At 40.4% G+C, this 13938-nt stretch overlaps 2 protein-coding genes across 6 annotated transcripts in view; one reads left to right on the top strand and one right to left on the bottom strand.

The window, feature by feature from the left end:
- Positions 1–550: 550 nt before the first annotated feature.
- XPA (XPA, DNA damage recognition and repair factor) lies at positions 551–8891 on the top strand. Of its 2 annotated transcripts, none has more exons than XM_081321335.1 (7): positions 551–781; positions 1246–1406; positions 2212–2331; positions 2872–2977; positions 3588–3753; positions 5056–5173; positions 6222–8891. In XM_081321335.1, exons 2-7 carry the CDS (start codon positions 1268–1270, stop codon positions 6368–6370), a joined length of 798 nt encoding a protein of 265 aa, XP_081177461.1. In that variant the 5' UTR covers positions 551–781; positions 1246–1267; the 3' UTR covers positions 6371–8891. The 2 variants fall into 2 exon arrangements, with proteins under 2 accessions (XP_081177461.1, XP_081177462.1); XM_081321336.1 differs by having other exon boundaries at positions 589–676.
- Positions 8892–9098: 207 nt separating this feature from the next.
- LOC308664266 (nuclear cap-binding protein subunit 1) overlaps positions 9099–13938 on the bottom strand; it is a 32486-nt gene continuing 27646 nt past the window's right edge. For all 4 annotated transcript variants that reach the window (XM_081321329.1, XM_081321330.1, XM_081321331.1 and 1 more), the window contains 2 exons: positions 13185–13298; positions 9099–9762 (listed from right to left, as the gene is read on the bottom strand). In XM_081321329.1, the coding sequence (XP_081177455.1) occupies positions 9649–9762; positions 13185–13298 (228 nt within the window). In that variant the 3' untranslated portion in view covers positions 9099–9648. The remainder of the gene's footprint in view (positions 9763–13184; positions 13299–13938) is intronic.

Below are 13938 nucleotides of genomic sequence, written 5' to 3'. Positions count from 1 at the left end.
ACACATGTTGCACAGCAGAAAATTAGAAAAATCGGAGTTCTTGCTCTTTCGAAATCATCCTTCGATTTTTTTTTTCAAATTTGGAGTTGCCTTAATTTTTGAAGACATGCCTACACGTCCGTAGAGGAAGAGTCTTCTACAGAGACCTAAGAGATTGGCTTTGATCTTGGTTACATGCTCAGTCAGTTCTGTAAAGTAAACTACTCTCTTAGCGCAGCTACGATTTGCCCTTGAGATCATACAACACCAAACTTATCTTTCTCATCCCGGCTTTATATCGCACACTATAAAGATAATTGTACAGGACCATTTTTAAAAATGGAGAATAATTTTTTTTAAAAAAAATTGCTGTCGCCCTGAAAAAAAAAACATTGAAAAACCCGCCACTTACGGAAGGATGGTCTTTTCTTCTTTTTAAATCTATGGTCAAAAGCAGCCCATTGGATCTCGGTGGGTGGGTGAGTGAGTGAGTGTGCGCCTTTATCAGCGCATGCGCACTCTGTGAAAGAAGCCACTACTTCGCGTTTCGTGTAAGTACGGTGGCCGCGGGCGGTTGTGGGGTCGAAGGGTCTTCTCGGATTTTCTTGCTTTTCCCAAGCGGGACGCGCGAAGCGAAGGTCCCGCGGGACCAAACTTACGTGGGGAAAGGAGCCCCGCGGAGTGAATAAACTGGCGGGTTGGGATGATGGTGGTCAAAGTAGGGTTGTGCCGAGAAGGAACCAATTTCTGTCCTTGCTCGCGTCTGTCACCGTGTTTGACGGGCGGCGCCTTTGCTTGAGAGGCGAGTTGCTAAATCTCCCTTGCTGATGCTAGCAAGGGGAAACAACAAAGAGCGGTGACATTTCCAAAGTGATAAAGGGAGCTGAACTGAGTTTGTGCGCTGAAGCCCACGTTATCAGTAGTGCCGCCTCTTAAGAAATAGATCAGGGGTCTTCAAACTTGGCCCTTTTATGACTTGTGGACTTCAACTCCCAGAATTCCTCAGCCAGCTTTGCTGGCTGAGGAATTCTGGGAGTTGAAGTCCACAAGTCATAAAAGGGCCAAGTTTGAAGACCCCTGAAATAGATGGTCAGGTTTTGCTTTTTTTTGGGGGGGGGGGAAATTCGACTTGCAGTCGAGCAGCCCATCAATCACCCATCCAAGCATTAATGCCATCCTCACCTCCTTCGACGTTTTGTTAAATATGGTAAAATTGATATTGAGTGGCTATCGATTTATGACTCAACTACCTCTTCCCATTTTTAGATGAGTGGTTCTGAATCCGGCCATGGATCCAAGTGTTGCCAAAGGAGAAAAAAACGCACTCTCCGAGACCATGAGGGCAAAGATTGAGAGGAACCGCCAGCGGGCTTTGATGCTCAGGCAAGCTAGACTGGCGAACTGGCCCTACCCTTCTCCTGGCGAAGGTTTGCCGTATCCTGTTATTGTGTCATATAGGGGACAATATTTTTTTTTATTTTTTTTTAATTTTAATTCCATTTATATCCCGCCCTTCTCCGAAGACTCAGGGCGGGATATAAATGGAATTAAAATAATAATAGTTTGTGCACTTTATAAGGAAGTCATATGAAGAAGACGATGTAGGGATGTTCTTAAAGACTTTCCCTAATAAAGTGTACATTCTGAGAAATTAAACAAGTTTATTGTAAAAAGGGTTGCCACCTTCTTTTGTAGCGAGTGCACAGAGAAGCAAAGCTTCTACTTTCATTGGACTTGCATTCACACCCTACATTCCTGCATAATAATAAGGAAGGAGGTTTGTGGAACGAGCTACGGAGAGGGATATTTTATTCAAAATGAAGAAAAAAATGCACATTGACGTTATTGGCTTAATGCGCTGACTAAACCAAGCTGTTGTCATTCTGTATTATATTATTAGCATGATGGGCAAACCTAGCCAATTGAGCTTCATTCAGTGAAATGTAATTACATAAACAGTGGCTTGGTAAATATATGGACTCATTCGTATCTTCCCAGTGTGTTTTATGAATTATATCTGTTGCATCTCAGTTTGAGATGGATATGAGATGTGTAAATGTATATATTTCAAGACTGATCTAAAAGTGTTGAAGCTGTTGAAGTCTAAAAATGTTGAAGTGTTGCAGTCTCTTCAGTGACTGAAAGTAGTTTATGTAATGAATGTTATGGAGTCATTTCAAAATAAAGTCATTTTATCTGTACAGATACACAAATTGTTATTTATCTTTACAGGCAGTTCAAAAGTTAAAGGACCTCCAAAGACAATAGATACAGGAGGAGGGTTTTTTCTGGAGGAGGAAGAGGAAGAAGAGAAAAATCGACACCAAACTGAGAAAATTGTGCATCCCCCTGGTAATTTGCTTTATTTTAATAAGTGCCTGAATAAGCAAGACATAGGACATTTTGGTCAAAAAGAGCCATATGTTCTTATTTTAGGTTCAGCATTGGTTGAATAAGAATATAAATTTGCTAATCTTAATCTAAAATTGACTGATAATTACAGTGAGTACGGATGGAGACAACAGATCTAGAGATTACCAGATTGGAATAAGTTGCACTATTGAGTCAAGAATTTCTTTAAATTTCTGGGCAGCATACAAAGATTGAAATCAATAGTTACAGAACAATAAGCCTTGTTAACCAAGGTAGAGTATCATAAAACCACATCAACAGCACAGCTCACCTGACCTGGAAAAGCTTAATTCTAGTAAGTAGTGCTTGTTTTCATCAAGGTTTATAGACAATAAAACACAATAAAATGTAATTTCCAAGATTCCAAAGCTTTTTTTGTTGTTGTTGTATTTGCATTTGCTATTATTGCTCCTTTACTATTTTGGATAAATTTTAACAGCTTGAATTGTCATTATTGTGCTTCCGTTCTTATTTTAATAGGGCCGGTATTAGAATTTGATTATCTAATCTGCGAAGAATGTGGGAAGGAATTCATGGACTCATATCTCATGAACCACTTTGACCTGGCAACATGTGATAATTGCAGGTATAGCGATTTTGTTTCTCTACTTTCAAGTCAGTTCTGACTCTTGGCAACTGTGTGGATTAAGAATGACTAAATAACTGGATTTAGTGCTTCATTTTCTTTTAGTATTGCAAAACTTTCTAGCTCGGTGTAAAAAAATAAATATTATAAACTTAATTTAAGTCCAGAGTCATTGGAGTTGTGCAGCATCAAATCAATCAATTAAAAAATATGACTTGTATAATCAAAAAAGAACAATCAAAAAATATTTTAAATATATACCAGCCCCCCTTTTTACAGGCTTCCACACAAGGCTTGAAAAAAGGTGTGGCTTAGGAATTGATTTAAATGTTCTGTTCATTAAAGCAGTTTAAAAAATTTTCAGGTTCATGGGGAAGTCGGAAAAAAGAACTCTGTTTTTGTAAACTTTGAAGCTCTTTTTCCAAATAATTTTCAAGGCTTTTTTTTTTGGCACAGACCAACCTGATATCCAGTGTTCTTATCTTAAAATATGTTCCCCTGAACATAAAAATACAATGTTAAGCATTAGTTAGTGGTGTAACCTGCATATTATTTGATATATGCAAATACATAGAATGCATGTTCAGTTTGGATTGGGGTCTCATTTCAGAGATGTTGAAAACAAACATAAACTCTTAACAAGGACTGAAGCAAAGCAAGAGTATCTTCTGAAGGACTGTGATTTAGACAAGAGAGAACCAGTGCTTAGATTCATTCTGAAGAAAAATCCTCACAATCCACACTGGGGTGACATGAAACTTTATTTAAAACTACAGGTATTGAATCTTGTCCTCTTAATATTTTTTCTTCCAACGGTATGACTTCCCTGTATTCTAACGACATTCCAGTTTTTCTCTGGAGTTGGACATCTATGATTCAGCTATATGATCCAACTGTCTCTTTGATATATATATTTTTTGTTGCTGGTAGGTTACAAGTAGGAACCTGAATTATATCAGAGTGTGCCTTTCTATTGAGGGAAGGCCTTTTGATTCAGTGTAGTTTTCTATCAATGGGGGAGGGAAGGGGTGTACCAAAAATTTGAGGAACTCTTTGAAACAGTGTGGCAAATGGTGCCAGCTGAGAGACATCATTAGAGATAACCCTCTGTAATTTACCATTAAATTACCAATATAGTTTAATATATATACTAAGGAGGGATTCATTTCCTATTTCCTAAAAGAAAAAGGTCCAGCCTCTGTGAAACTAATCTCATTGCTACTTCCACGGTCTTTCTGAATCTGTTGCACAGATTGCCATGCTGTTTCCCACAAGCATTCATTTCTATTGTTGTATCGTCAGAAAAAGTAAATGGGACTGCTTCTTTGTATAAATTGCTATTCTTCAATGAAAAGAATCTTCTTAAATAAGACAACCCTTTCCCCACAGATAACGAATGAAATTAGTACCAAAAGAAGATAGCACTATATTCTTTGCTGAAGAGAGCTAGCTGAGAACAAGAGCCCTTGTTGGTTGTACTGCAGCCAACCCAAAGATGGGGCTGGGACATTACGACGTATAAGGTTTTCCTTAAGATGGTCTTTTTTTCCCAGGGTTGCAAAATTCCAGGAGGCAACACATACAGAAAATCTTTTGTTACCAGCTAATGTCTCCCCAAGGGACGCGGTGGCTCAGTGGGTTAGGACGCTGAGCTTGTCGATCAGAAGGTCGGCAGTTTGGCGGGTCGAATCCCGAGTGCCGCGTAACAGAGTGAGCACCTGTTACTCGTCCCAGCTTCTGCCAACCTAGCAGTTCGAAAGCATGTAAAAATGCAAGTAAAAAAATAGGGACCACTACAGTGGGAAGGTAACAGCGTTCCGTGCGCCTCTGGCGTCTAGTCATGCCGGCCACATGACCACGGAGACGTCCTCGGACAAGCGCTGGCTCTTCGGCTTTGAAACGGAGTTGAGCACCGGCCCCTAGAGTTGGAAACGACTAGCCCGCATGTGCAGGGGAACCTTTACCTTTTACCTAATGTCTCCCCAGGCTTTTGTAGCCTAGAAACAGTTGCCCTAGCTGATCTAACCATTTCTTTCTAGTCCCCTAAATCTTATTCAAATGATGCTTGGTATTTACAGGTAATTCAACGCTCACTTGAAGTTTGGGGTAGTGAGGAAGCATTGGAAGAAGCTAAAGAAAACCGCCAAGATAGCAGAGAGAAGATGAAGCAGAAAAAATTTGATAAAAAAGTTAAAGGTAAATGTAAACCTCCCTGTCCCTCCCTCCTGCAGGACAATGCACTAGTCTCCACAAACTAGCTTTCTTTCAAACAACGTTCTTGGATTCCACTCAGACCCAGCATATTTGGCTCAAAAGTAAAAATGTCGGGTTGATGCAACTGTTTACAGCAGTGCTTTTCTTTTCTTTTCTTAGTCCCTTTGAGTCGATGTTGACTCTTGGCAATTGCCCGGAAAAGCCCTTGCAACAAAGATTTCAAAAGTGGTTTGCCATTGCCTCCTTCCCATGGCTGAGTGAGAGAGACTGGCACAAGGTCACCCAGCTGCCTTTGTGTCTAAATCAAACTAGAACTCAAGTCTCATATTAGTGCTTATTTTTCAAAAAGGAAAAGGGAAGCTAATGGGGGGCGGGGGAGCGCTTAAAAAAGATGGCAGAACTGTGAGGTAAATTGGAATTCTGCAAGTAGCCAATCCACCCACCCCACCCCACACATACACACAACCAGCCAGCTTTACTGCACTCATCATACTCTTGGTGACTGATGCCCCACTGGCTGAAAGATGAGGGGCTTAATGTATGAAATCCAGAGAAAGAGTTACATCCTTTTGTGACTGCTTTTTATGATCACTATCATCCATCTCAAGAGTCCCCAACTCCCGGTCCGTCGACCAGTACCGGGCCACGACATGCCAGCAACTGGTCAACACAAACAAGCAAAGCCGCATCTGAGGGATGCAGGCAGCCCACAAAACCATGCACCCTCTGGTCCGTGGAAAAAACTCCACGGAACCAGTTCTTGGTGCCCAAGTTTGGGGACCTCTGATCTTGTCTAATGGACTTTAAAAATCACTCTAGATTCATTCCAATTCCATCTGCACATTCCCTTTCAAAAACAGAACATTAATGAAAATAATTAGGATTTACTCCCTAGTTAATGTTTTGGAATACAATACAATACTCCCATTCAGAGCACATACAGAGTGTCACTGGGATTCATTTTTTTATTTGTGTGTTTGTGTGTGTGTGTGTGTTTTAATTACTGTGCTCCTTATTTCTATTGTATTAGAATTACGGCGAGCTGTAAGAAGTAGTTTATGGAAAAAAGACACAAGTATCCACCAACATGACTATGGAGCTGAAGAAACGATAGATGATGATACGTACAGAAAGATCTGCAGCACATGTGGTCATGAATTAACCTATGAAAAGATGTAGAACGATTTGGATTTATGTTCAATGCATTTTTGTATTCAAGTGTTTATATAATTGATATGGCATATCATATAATTGATAATGGCATATTCTTTCTGGCTTACTTTGCATACCCTAACCATTATCCAGAAATAAGAACTGAAAATCTGGTAGAAAAGAGGAAATAATAATAATCCTTTTATAAAAATGTTACATTTATTGAATAAAAATATTTAACTGCATAATACTTACACAGTTAAATGCTTATCTGTTATCATTGCATGCATTCTTAACATTTTTCATATATATATCTACAGTGGTTGGTGGGTTAGAAAAACACGTTCCAATTTTGAAGATCGTACAGAGAACATAATACACCATAGTGTGGTTTGTGTCATTTTGATTTAGTGTTTATTTCAACATAGTCACAGACCTCTTAAGCCCCAAAACTTCAAATCGAGCCATGTATTGCCATAGAGAATGCTACTGGGAGGGTTGAAGATTTGCTAGGAATGTACAGTACAGCTGACCAAATTATTTGAGGCCTTGTAGGATAGAGCAGTATAGAGTTTAAACTGCCGTGTTTCTCTGAAAATAAAACCCGACCAGAAAATTATGCCTAGCATGATTTTTTCAGGATGCTCGTAAGCCCCCACAACCAAAATAAGCCCCAGTTAAGATTGACAGCCAGACGGAGGCATTTAGTATTGTGATTGCGAGTGTGTGTGTTTGTGTGTGTGTGTGTGTGTGTGTGTGTGTCTAGCTCCATGTTGCTTGCATCTGAGGGGGCACCTGTGGGGGCCCGGGTGCGGGATCCATAGGTCTCTGGGGGAGGGGGCTGGGACCCTTCCCTAAGATGCCTCAGCTCCAGCCAACAGCCAGCCCTGTGCCTTCGGAAGCCAGCCCGGGACTTCTGAGTTCTCGCTGTGACCTGTGCAGCCAGAAGCTCCCCATAACAACCAACCAGAGGAAGATTTCTTCACACATAACCCCTTGCCTTTTTTTCTCCCTGAGCAATTGCCATTTGGCTCTTTCGCGGACTGCAGAAGGGCTTCCTCAGCCATCTGTTCTTCCCTGGATCAATTTCAGAAGCTGCCGCCTCCACCACTGTCACTTCCTTCTGCCTCTTGCAGGCTAGTTGCAAGGACGAGGGACAGGGGATGGCACCAGGGAAGGTAACAGTGGGGATGGCTTCAGAGCCCGGCATCAGCATCACCACCCCCTCACCCCATGGGTTTACCAGGACAGCTGCTTGGATGTGGCAGCAGTGCTGGCAGAACACGCCCTTCACACGAGAGAGTAATGCAGACAGGTGGGGGCAGCCGAAGGATCGGGCGGCAACGCCTACCCTGCCCTGTGTGGCTTCAGCGGGTACCTGGCAGGTGGAGTGAGATGGGCAGGTGAGTGAGCGGGCCCTGCAGCCAGGCCAACCCCACCCCACCATCTGCCTTGCCTCACAGTGGCGGCACCAGCAGCAGGCAGAGGTAGAGGTCCGGTGACCCAGCCCGCCAGATGTGCCCTGGTGCATCTGGTGGGCCGGATTGCGTGCCTTCCCCCCCACGCCTCTGCCTTTGCCTGATGCTTGGAGGGCTGGCCCAGCAGTCACAGCTCTCTGACTCATCTGCACTGCACAGGCTGCACAACCCAACAGTGCACTGGCCAAGGGGCCAGCAGGCTGCAGCTGCTGCCTGACACCATTAGCTCCTGCGTGCTCACAGCCTCCTGTACATGAAAAAAGTAGGTCATCACCTGAAAATAAGCCCTAATGGATCTTTTGGAGCAAAAATAAATATAAGACCCGGTCTTATTTTCAGGGAAACACGGTATTAATATTATGCTTGTTCATCTTACGAATGGTAGAGTGTAAGATCTCCCAAATATAAAATCTAGCAATAAAAGAAGCAAAGAAACCGCTGATGTTCAGAGAAAACATTCTGATTGTTGTCAGCAATAAGGCCGAACACTTGTAGATCTGGACTTTTCTCAGATAACTGAAATGGCCCCAAAGTTAAAGCACAACTATACAACTTGCACCTCCTAATCTTCCCTCTGAACAGAAATTTCAGAATCATAATTCTCTAGGGCTGTAAAATTTCAATTAGATGCAAATTTCAGTAAGATACATTAAGTGTATTTACTTTCAGCAAATATATTTAACTTAAACAAAATCCCCCTTATTAAGGTCGTTAAAAGGAACACATTATTTGGAGGGAAAACATCTGGGCCTTGGATATATTGGTAAATGAATAGACTTTAGTAGTCTGTGAACTTATTTTTCATTTACTGGCTGGATGTCATTAGCAATTCATTGTGCTGTCTTGCCTAGTAACAATAAATGGGAATACCAAGAACCCAGTAATACAGCTCTGAGCTGTATATATTTTCTACTATTAAGAATAGGCCCTTAAGTAACTCTCAAGTTTCTTACTCTCAAGACATTGATAACAATATTGGCAAAGCCAGCCTTAATCTAATGATTTGGCTCATCCAATTTATGAGTCAACACAAATAAATGAAAAGAAGCACAACAGTCCTGGTTGTCTTCTTGGATGATGAAACAAAAATACACTTTCTCCATAGTAATCAGACAATCTTTGTGCTATGGAAGGCAGATCAGGCTAGTTGATAGCTTGATATTAAGTCACTTAATGCAACTTATATCTGCATTACAAATGAGCAGCACAAATTGTTGCTTCAGTAATTAAGTGTGTTTCTATACTGTGTGACCCAAAATAAGCACATTAGACCAATATAAAAAACATGTTGTATTTCAATTATGTTTCACACAACCATGATAATTCATTTTGATAGCAAACATGCCCAAAGGTTCTTTGCAGACCTGGCCATTTAAATATTCATATATTTGAGACCTCAGTTTCTTACGGAGCTTTGAGCATTACCACCAGAAAGGACATCTTCAGACAGAGACGTATGTTTTGAGACTTGTTTCACATTATTATGGAACCCGTTGCATAATGTGCAAGGGATAAACAAAGAGCCACGTTTATTTATTGTCTTCTATTTTTAACTTTTATACCAATAATAGGAGGGCACAAAAAGGATGCTATGGCAGAGTCCACATTCAATCCATTTCAAATTTAGAAATCCACGCATTATTCTATCCCAAACCTCCAGGAGTCATAACTAGCATAAGGCCCCTACCGCTGAAAATTTGAGCACTGTGTAGCTAATTTAGCACAGCACTGTCAGATTATTATTTTTTTCCTTTCTTCCCCATCAAAGTTTTCATCTTAAACTTAACAAGATGAAATTAAGTCCTACACCCAAAAAAAAAAAGATATTCAGGCCTGCAGTGCACAAAACTGCTGAAATACAGCCAGTATGTGATGATCCAATTCTGCTGTAAATAGAAGGTTCTCCAAGGTCACCATGTACTGTTGGATGATCTGATGATGCTAAGACACAAAAAAGCATTTCGGTTAAGTTTGGAAATGATGTAGCACCTTAAATAAAAAAACACATTGCATCTTTCTAAAAGTTTAATATTTTGTTTGTACTTGCCACCTGTGGCTTAATATTGCAAGTTCGATTTGTATGATTGGTACCACACAAGTATGCTATACGCTATGTGCAACTCAAGTCAACACAACTAAAAACAGAACCTGGTCTGGAACAATCAGAAAAAACCAGAGTGGACAATCTTAAATGTGAAATCCAGCATCCTATGAAGCCGTAGGTTTATAGCACACTAACTGCTTTTACACAGAAATGAAAGATTAAATGGTCATTACAAAATATGATTTACTTAATGTCTATCAGCCCACCACTTCCAGAGCACTGTAAAATGAAGGCAATAAAAATACCGTATAAAATAAACAGAAATTAGAAACAGAAATACATAAACTTGAACTTCAGAAATCCATCTCCAGCTACAAACCTGTACAAATAAAACCAAGTCTTAATTTAATCCATGTAAAACTTTGTCTAAGAGAGCTTTCTGTAACCATGCCACTACCACTGTCTAATGGTTATGGGACGGCCATCTAATCTTAGATGAGAGATTTGAATCTTGCATTTATTTGGTCATTTAGAATCTTCAATGAAAGACCCAGGGCTTCGGAGGAATATGTAATAAAAGCCAATCCCGGTAATTAAAGGTTTTAGAGACAGTAACAATCGCAGTTGGGCCCAGCATGGGACTTGACAGAAAGTTTGGAACTATTAGCTAGGCTACCTGCGTGCTCCTGATTAGCTAAGGTTTCTCAGAAGATGGTGTGTGGTTGGATCCTGGCAAGGTTGACTCCATTCTCAAAAGAAAGTGGTGGAACCACTGACGAAAAAAAAAAGGTAATGTTGCCTCAAGAAGCCACTGCTGAATTTGATTGTTTTGGGGTAACTTTAAACTTGTCTCCAATCTTCTCTTCTTGGGGAAGGTTGTCGAGAAAGTGGTTCTACTTCAGCTTCATAGATACCTTTGATCACAGAATTCTTCTAGGTTTCGGAGATTAGAAGTGGAAGGCAGTTCCGCCTTGCTCATCCACCTTCCTCCCAAGCTTGGTTTCAGTCAGGGGAGAGAGATCTAATCCACAGCATTTTATCTGCAGGGTTCCTCAGGATTTGGCACTCTCCCCATTTCTATTTAATATCTACGTGAAGCTGTTGGGTGAGGTCATCTGACAGCGCAGTCTGGGGTATCAAATTGTGTGCTAAGGATACTCAGCTCCACACCTCTGTTGTTGGCCTACCAACGGATGCCACTGGTGGTTCTATCAGAGAGTCTGGAGGCTGTGGCTGGGGAAGAATAAGATTTGGCTCAACCCTGGCAACATTAAATGGCTGTGAGTCTTCAGGCCCCTTGGATCAAGAAACAGACTCCACATGAAGACTAGAACTAGATAGATACACTATAAACTGAATCTTGCAAGTCTGATTGTGCTTTTCCTTCCCTTCCTTTGGGCCCCTCCCACTGAATCAGGGAACAGTGTCCTGAGCTGCTTCGATACACTATTTTGTTTCCCAGAACTTATAGCGTCCTTCTGAGAGATTGCAAGAGGGGCACTTGCTTCCAGAATGTGACCCGCTTCCAGGATTGCGTGAAGAGCCTCAGTAGGCCACGTGTTGCCTCACTGGGTACTGATAACGCAGTGGGTAGAATGCAGTATTGCAGGCTAATTCTGCTGAATCCTAGCAGTTCGATTCTCATCAGCTCAAGGTTGACTCAGCCTTCCATCCTTCCATGATCAGTAAAACGAGGACCCAGATTGTTGGGAGCAATATGCTGACTCTGTAAACCGCTTAGAGAATGCTGTAAGGCACTGTGAAGTGGTATATAAGTCTAAATGCTGTTGCTATTGCTACTCTTTCAGAAAATCAATCTCTGGAAAAGTAAATGGAGCAAGGAATGAGGCCAGGGGGGAGGCCCAAAGCCTCTGAGACCTGGGGAGGCTGGACTGGGGAGGGAACATAGGGAGATGGAGGCTGTTGCAGCGTCCTTGCTGTTGGTCGGATTGCCAAGTGTCCCCAATTTAATCATGTGATTGTGAGGATGCTGCAACAGCTGTAACTTTGAGTACAAGTCTTAGATCCCTTTGTTCAGTACCAATGTAATTTCAAACAATTAATGAATGGTTGCAAATCAAGGACTACCTCTGTTGGGTTTGGTCTTCCCTACTATCATAGGTTTCTGATGTCTTGTTGACTTACTCTTCTTTGTATTCTTTTCTAATGTGTTAGCTGCATACCGTCACTTCTGTGAGATGGGCAGCCATATTTTTATTTATTTATTTATTTATTTTAATCCCATTTATATCCCGCCCTTCTCCGAAGACTCAGGGCGGCTTACAATTTAAGCACAAACCAATGTGCTTAGCAGTAGCCTTCATTCTATGTGTATGCCTGCTTATTAGGGCTTTCGCCCCCCCCCCAAGCGGCATTATTACAAAGTGAGCTTATTGCCCCCAACAATCTGGGTCCTCATTTTACCTACCTCGGAAGGATGGAAGGCTGAGTCAACCTTGAGCCTGGTGGGATGCGAACCTGCACTAATTGCAGGTAGCTGGTGTTACTTAAGGAGGCATTAGCCCACTGCTCCACCAAGGCTATAATTATAATAATATAATAATATAATATAATATAATATAATATAATATAATATAATATAATAAATATAATATAATATAATATAATATAATATAATATAATATAATATAATATAATATAATATAATATAATATAATATAATATAATATAATATAATAAATATAATAATATAATATAATATAATATAATATAATATAATATAATATAATATAATATAATATAATATAATATAATATAATAATATAATATAATATAATATAATATAATATAATATAATATAATATAATATAATATAATATAATATAATATATATAAATTGATTAAATAAATACTAGCAAAATGAGATTACTAAAATGTCCCAAATAACAGATATATTTTGCGTTGACTGAATTTCTAATGAAGAAAAAGGACTTTGGTCTGATCTTAAATGCCAATGTCGATCTAGAAAGTGCTATGACTTTAATTAGTAGCTGGACACATTCATCTCAGAGAGATATTCACCGGCTTCTCCTCGGTATCTGTATGCAGCAAATAATTCTACAAATCACTTAGCACACGGACAAACAACTTTATCTAAGAAAACAACAAAAATAGTATAGCTAAAATCCAAGTTCAATTTGTGCCAATAGTGAACAAGAATGCTACAATATGACAAGATCCTGTTCAGGCTTTTGAATCAAGCCGCTACGAAGAAATTGCCAATCAGCGGTGCAAAGATGGATTTCCAGATAATCTCACTTTCAACAACCACATGCATTCTGAGATAGGTAAGACTTGCCTGTAAGAAGATCTGCTGCAGCCTCTCTATACAGTTCTTGTACCAAGGTGTAGTTACATCAATGCCTCCTGCTTCACTTCGTGCTAAATGCTCTGTTAGGATCATAATGAAACGCTGGAAGGAATAAACAAGGTGAAATTATTGACCTTGGATTCACAGTCGGCAAGATTACTTTTCTTTCGAGTAAGGGTTAAAAGCGTCTCTGAATTAAGCAGGGAATAATTGAGTACAGAATGACAGCATTGGCAAACGTGGACTCACTAGCCCTGGACTTACAACCACAAGTAAGCCCAAAATTTCTTTTGCTAAGTGAGACAGTGATTCAGTGAATTTTGCCCCTTTTTATGACTTTTCTTGCCACAGTTGTTAAGTGAATCACTGCAGTTAAGTTAGTAACATGGTTGTTAAATGAATCTGGCTTCCCCATTGACTTTGCTTGTCAGGAGATTGCAACAGGTGATCACAGTGACCCTGGGACACTGCAACCGTCACAAATGTGAACCAGTTGCCAAGCATTCAAATTTTGATCACGTGACCACGGGGGATGCTGCGATGATTGCGAGCGTGAAAAATATTCACAAGTCACTTTTTCCAGTGACATTGTAACTTCGGTCACTCAATGAACTGCTGTAAGTCAAGGATTACCTGCCGTTATTTTCAACAACTTGCCCTCAAATGCACAGAATTTGAATTTAGAACCTTAGGAAGCAGAAACACTTGTTCTAGAATTTTGCAGCCACGCTAACATTTTAAG

The sequence above is a fragment of the Vipera berus genome (assembly GCF_964194415.1).
Source record: "Vipera berus genome assembly, chromosome: 2".
In the NCBI taxonomy this organism is placed as follows: Eukaryota; Metazoa; Chordata; class Lepidosauria; order Squamata; family Viperidae; genus Vipera; species Vipera berus.
This window is presented reverse-complemented; position numbering and strand designations above follow the sequence as displayed.